We start from the raw sequence: 7011 nt of genomic DNA on the forward strand, positions 1-7011 counted from the left end.
ACAGATGTTCCTGAGCTACATGATTGTAATTCTACATGATTGTTCATGTTCTCCGATGTGTTCCTCAGGTGATGTTATGCTTGATGTGTGTGTTTACATTGTTATCAGGAGCAGAACCACAGGTTTTTCTTCGTTCTTATCTCAGGTGCTGATTCACACTGTTGTGGCTCAGCATCAGGCTTCGGCTTAGTGTTTAGACTAGCTAGAATAACTTCTCCTCCGTCTCTCTCTCTCTCTCTCTCTCTCTCTCTCTCTCTCTCTCTCTGTGTAGATGTGAACGAATGCTGGCGTTACTCGGGCAGACTGTGTGCTCAGACGTGTGAGAACACTCCAGGCTCGTATCACTGCTCCTGCACCCCAGGATTCACTTTATCCAGTGATGGCAAGAACTGTGAAGGTACAGGCTGATAAGGAAGCCATGTGTTCCAGGAAACCAGGGGAAAAACACAGGCGTGATAAACACTCCTGCTGAGTCTAGTTCTTTTTTTCTTTTTCAAAGAGAAACTGCGAATAATGAAATATCAGAATCTCTGATCGGACATCTTTACACTTTTCAAGAAAAAAGTGAGATTATCTCTTTTGAGGTCTCATGTTTATTTATTTATTTATTTATTTATTTATTTATTTATTTATTTATTTATTTATTTATTTTAATCTCTTAACCAATCAGATCGCAGCCCAGGAGGCGAGCCAGGAGTCGGATCATTTTACTGACTCGGATCTCATTCAGCAAAATAAATAAAGATTTATTTAAGGTTTTTTTATACATTTGAGAAGAATAAAGAAGCCAGATTTCAACAACAGATCTAAAAAAAGGGAAAAAATTATAAGGATTTATTCATCATTTAACCAAGAAAATTGGTTTTCAAATATGCTATATGAGCTAACAATGCTATGACTGTTGTCATGGTTACAGTGTAAAGCCAAGTTCACTAGCATGTGTTCGCAGGCGTCAGATAGAAATGCAATTTCTGCTCTAAATCTCTGACATGATGGATGATGGATTCTGTTGATCTAGAAACCTGCAACTCAGTTCGAAACACTTCCTGAGCGCGTGTGTGTGTGTGTGTGTGTGTGTGTGTGTGTGTGTGTGTGTGTGAGATGCAGACGTGAACGAGTGTTTGAGCAGTCCGTGCAGTCACGAGTGTGTTAACATCTACGGCTCGTACCAATGTTACTGCAGACAGGGCTACTACCTGCGTGAGGACACACACACATGTGAAGGTAACACACACATGCGCACACACACACACACACACACACACACACACACACACACACACACACACGCACACACCACTATAACACCATGTATTCAAAATTTTTTTAAATAAAATAAACATAAACTGTCAGGCTGAAATAAATATTATTGATTATTATGATTATTATTAATATTATTATTATTATTATTATTATTATTAATTATTATTATTATTGTATTTTTTTCACTATAAACATTATAACATGATTTTATTTATTACCCTTGTTTTTTTTTTAAAGAAATAAAGAATAATTACATGTTCTGTTTAATGCTGTATAAATGACATTATCCTGATTTTGATGTTTTGTGCATGTTCTCTGTACAGATGTTGATGAATGTTCTCAGAGCGTTGGTCATCTCTGTGCCTACAAATGTGTTAACGTTCCCGGAAGCTACAACTGCGCTTGTCCTGAACACGGATACAGCATGGCTCCAAACCAGCGCTCCTGCCTCGGTCCCCGAACCCTTACACTCAATATAGCGCTGATTTTCTACTCACACTGAACTCAATCAGGTCTAATCCGACCCACTCTGAACTCAATCAGGTCTAATCCGACCCACTCTGAACTCAATCAGGTCTAATCCGAACCACTCTGAACTCAATCAGGTCTAATCTGAACCACACTGAACTAAATCAGGTCTAATCCGAACCACTCTGAACTCAATCAGGTCTAATCTGAACCACTCTAGACTCAATAAGGTCTAATCTGAACCACACCGAACTCAATAAGGTCTAATCTGAACCACATTGAACTGAATTAGGTCTAATCTGAACCAAACCGAACTCAATCAGGTCTAATCTGAACCACACTCAATCAGGTCTAATCTGAACCACTCTGAACTCGATAAAGTCTAATCTGACACACTCTGAACTCAATCAGGTCTAATCTGAACCACACTAAACTCAATCAGGTCTAATCTGACCCACTCTGAACTCAATCAGGTCTAATCCGAACCACTCTGAACTCAATCAGGTCTAATCTGAACCACCCTGAACTAAATCAGGTCTAATCTGACCCACTCTGAACTCAATCAGGTCTAATCTGACCCACTCTGAACTCAATCAGGTCTAATCTGAACCACTCTGAACTCAATCAGGTCTAATCTGAACCACTCTAGACTCAATAAGGTCTAATCTGAACCACACCGAACTCAATAAAGTCTAATCTGAACAACATTGAACTGAATTAGGTCTAATCTGAACCAAACCAAACTCAATCGGGTCTAATCTGAACCACACTCAATCAGGTCTAATCTGAACCACTCTGAACTCAATAAAGTCTAATCTGAACCACTCTGAACTCGATCAAGTCTAATCTGAACCACTCTGAACTCAATCAGGTCTAAACTGAACCACTCTGAACTCAATCAGGTCTAATCTGAACCACACTGAACTCAATCAGGTCTAATCTGAACCACACTGAACTCAATTGGGTCTAATCTGACCCACTCTGAACTCAATCGGGTCTAATCTGACCCACTCTGAACTCAATCGGGTCTAATCTGAACCACTCTGAACTCAATCGGGTCTAATCTGAACCACACTGAACTCAATCGGGTCTAATCTGAACCACACTGAACTCAATCGGGTCTAATCTGACCCACTCTGAACTCAATCGGGTCTAATCTGAACCACACTGAACTCAATCAGGTCTAATCCGAACCACTCTGAACTCAATCAGGTCTAATCTGAACCACTCTAGACTCAATAAGGTCTAATCTGAACCACACCGAACTCAATAAGGTCTAATCTGAACCACACTGAACTCAATTGGGTCTAATCTGACCCACTCTGAACTCAATCGGGTCTAATCTGAACCACTCTGAACTCAATCGGGTCTAATCTGAACCACACTCAATCAGGTCTAATCTGAACCACTCTGAACTCGATAAAGTCTAATCTGAACCACTCTGAACTCAATCAAGTCTAATCTGAACCACTCTGAACTCGATAAAGTCTAATCTGAACCACTCTGAACTCCATAAAGTCTAATCTGAACCACTCTGAACTCAATCAGGTCTAATCTGAACCACTCTGAACTCAATCAGGTCTAATCTGAACCACTCTGAACTCAATCAGGTCTAATCTGAACCACTCTGAACTCAATCAGGTCTAATCTGAACCACACTGAACTCAATCAGGTCTAATCTGAACCACACTGAACTCAATTGGGTCTAATCTGACCCACTCTAAACTCAGTCGGGTCTAATCTGAACCACTCTGAACTCAATCGGGTCTAATCTGAACCACACTCAATCAGGTCTAATCTGAACCACTCTGAACTTGATAAAGTCTAATCTGAACCACTCTGAACTCAATCAAGTCTAATCTGAACCACTCTGAACTCAATCAGGTCTAAACTGAACCACTCTGAACTCAATCAGGTCTAATCTGAACCACACTGAACTCAATCAGGTCTAATCTGAACCACACTGAACTCAATCGGGTCTAATCTGACCCACTCTGAACTCAATCGGGTCTAATCTGACCCACTCTGAACTCAATCGGGTCTAATCTGAACCACTCTGAACTCAATCGGGTCTAATCTGAACCACTCTGAACTCGATAAAGTCTAATCTGAACCACTCTGAACTCGATAAAGTCTAATCTGAACCACTCTGAACTCAATCAGGTCTAATCTGAACCACTCTGAACTCAATCAGGTCTAATCTGAACCACTCTGAACTCAATCAGGTCTAATCTGAACCACTCTGAACTCAATCAGGTCTAATCTGAACCACACTGAACTCAATCAGGTCTAATCTGAACCACACTGAACTCAATTGGGTCTAATCTGACCCACTCTAAACTCAGTCGGGTCTAATCTGAACCACTCTGAACTCAATCGGGTCTAATCTGAACCACACTCAATCAGGTCTAATCTGAACCACTCTGAACTCAATCAAGTCTAATCTAAACCACTCTGAACTCAATCAAGTCTAATCTGAACCACTCTGAACTCAATCAGGTCTAAACTGAACCACTCTGAACTCAATCAGGTCTAATCTGAACCACACTGAACTCAATCAGGTCTAATCTGAACCACACTGAACTCAATTGGGTCTAATCTGACCCACTCTGAACTCAATCGGGTCTAATCTGACCCACTCTGAACTCAATCGGGTCTAATCTGAACCACTCTGAACTCAATCGGGTCTAATCCGAACCACTCTGAACTCAATCGGGTCTAATCTGAACCACACTGAACTCAATCGGGTCTAATCTGAACCACTCTGAACTCAATCGGGTCTAATCTGAACCGCAGTGAACTGAATTAGGTCTAATCTGAACCAAACCGAACTCAATCAGGTCTAATCTGAACCACACTCAATCAGGTCTAATCTGAACCACACTCAATCAGGTCTAATCTGAACCACTCTGAACTCAATCAGGTCTAATCTGAACCACACTCAACTCAACCAGGTCTAATTTGAACCACGCTGAACTGAATTACATTTAATCTGAACCACACTGAACTGAATCAGGTTTTATCTGAACCACATTAAAATGAATAGGGTCTAATCTAAACCACACTGAACTGAATAAGGTCTAATCTGAACCACATTGAAATGAATCGGGTCTAATCTGAACCACACTGAACTCAAACAGATCTAATCCGGACTACACTAAACTGAATCAGTAATGATTTGTACCATACTGGTGTTAATAAAGTCTAATCTGTACCACACCAAACTAAATCACATCCAAACTAAACCATGTGGGACTGATTCCCATCTTAACTGAATCAGACCCATTTTAATGAGGTCTAAAGTCATTTAAGATGAACTGAATCAGGCCTAAATTTAATCGGACTAAACTGAATCAGGTCTAAACAAAAACACAAATCTGGTCTAAACTGATTTAAACTGATCTAAATTATGCCAAGTAATGAATTTACGTGTATTCACTTAATTCTGTTCTTTTTAAAATAAGTGGAACAAATAAAAGCATTAAGATTTGCTATTAATAATTTATTCAGTTATAACATTTTCCTTTAAAATATTAGATGCAAAATTGTTTAGATATACATTTCTGTATGTCATTGTGGATCTTTGGCCAGTTTCCAGTCTGATCTCGGTTCATGAGTCTGATGTTAAAGCTGCCCTTGTCTCTGTGTGTCTCAGACGTAGACGAGTGTTCACTCGGAGCTCACAACTGCACATCAGAGGAAACCTGCTACAACATACACGGTGGATTCCGCTGTCTGTCCTACAGCTGTCCGGCAAACTACCGCCGAGTCGCTGACATGTACGAAACACACACACACACACACACACACACACACACACACACACACACACACACACACACACGAGATGCTGGTCAGTGACTGTTACTAGCTGCTATAACCTGTAACTGTAAAGTCACAGCAGGAACTGTCATTCTTTAATAAATAAAAAATTGTAGGTATGTTCCTCCTCACTCAGGCTCAGAGTCAGATCTAACCCGAGTCCCACTGAACTGAAGCAGGTATAAACAGAAGCTGCCTGAACTGAATCAGGCCTAAATAGAATCAAACTTAAATCTGGTCTAAACTGGAAAAAAAACTGATCTGGATTTGGTCTAAATTGGATCACATTGGTCTGAATTAGGTCTAAACCGAAATGGACTAATCTAAATCTGGTCTAAATTGAATCAGAATGATCTGACTCAGGTCTAATTTGAGTCACTAAGACACTATAATAGAGTATTGTAAGTATTTTCATTAAGTGTGTTCCATCTGAGCAGCCGGTGTGAGCGAATCAGCTGCTTGAACTCTGTGGAGTGCCAGAACTCTCCGGTGAGGATCACGTACTACCAGCTGAGCTTCCAGACCAACATCATCGTCCCGGCGCTGATCTTCCGCATGGGTCCGTCTCCCGCCTACACCGGCGACAACGTCATCATCCGCATCGCCAGCGGCAATGAAGACGGATACTTCAGCCCCCGGAAGCTGAATGCATACACCGGCGGCATCTATCTGCAGCGCCAGCTCCCGCAGCCACGTGACTTTCTGCTCGATGTGGAGATGAAGCTGTGGAGGCAGGGCACCTTCACCACCTTCCTTGCACGGATCTACATCTTCATCTCGGCTAACGCCGTCTAATGCTGGACACATGGGGCCTTCATGAATCTCACCTAAAACCTGCAATGAAATGTGTTGATTTTTATTATTATTATTATTATTATTATTATTACAATGCGATTACAGTATGCAGTTTATGTGCTTACACAATGTTCACAATCACAAATTCACATCCCACAGCTGTAACATGTTCAGTAGGCGAGGCCAATTGTTTCACAATAAAGACCAAAGAGGGCGGGGCTAAGAAAAATATTTCTGTGTACTTTGTAACTACTTGTAGCTAATGAGGAGCTTTTTATTGTTGAGAGTGATGATTGTATGTGATTGTCATGACACCTGTGCCTTTTTTTTTTTTAAATCATCTATGTAAATGTGTAACGATGGAACAACACAGCAATGGAGTTACTTCTGTGAAAAGGACAACAGCAGGGCTCCGAACCGTAACAACATAAAACCTGTTCGGTATAGGATTAATATTCCACATTACCTGAATTAGACTCATCTTAATGATGTCTAAAATGTATTTTGCTGAAATGAATCAGGCCTGAATGGAATCAGACTGTACCGAATCGGGTCTAAACAAGAACAGACTGATTTAAATCTGGTCTAAACTGATTTGGACCGATCTGAATTGGGTTTAAAATGAAACAAACTAAACTAAATCGAATAAACCAAATCAGACTA

At 40.7% G+C, this 7011-nt stretch overlaps 1 protein-coding gene across 7 annotated transcripts in view; it reads left to right on the forward strand.

Annotated features, from left to right (window-relative positions):
* The window catches only part of LOC310714856 (fibulin-2-like), a 30749-nt gene extending 24170 nt beyond the window's left edge, over positions 1-6579 (forward strand). For 5 of the 7 annotated variants that reach the window (XM_083520857.1, XM_083520859.1, XM_083520860.1 and 2 more), the window contains 5 exons: positions 272-397; positions 1108-1224; positions 1587-1715; positions 5387-5510; positions 5991-6579. In XM_083520857.1, coding sequence (XP_083376983.1) covers positions 272-397; positions 1108-1224; positions 1587-1715; positions 5387-5510; positions 5991-6348 — 854 coding nt within the window. In that variant the 3' untranslated portion in view covers positions 6349-6579. Of the gene's footprint in view, positions 1-271; positions 398-1107; positions 1225-1586; positions 1776-1868; positions 1887-5386; positions 5511-5990 lie in introns of those variants that run through there. The other 2 variants (XR_014530154.1, XM_083520862.1) reach the window with 2 other exon arrangements.
* Positions 6580-7011: the final 432 nt, after the last annotated feature.

Source organism: Silurus aristotelis (assembly GCF_946808225.1).
Source record: "Silurus aristotelis genome assembly, chromosome: 19".
NCBI lineage: Eukaryota > Metazoa > Chordata > Actinopteri > Siluriformes > Siluridae > Silurus > Silurus aristotelis.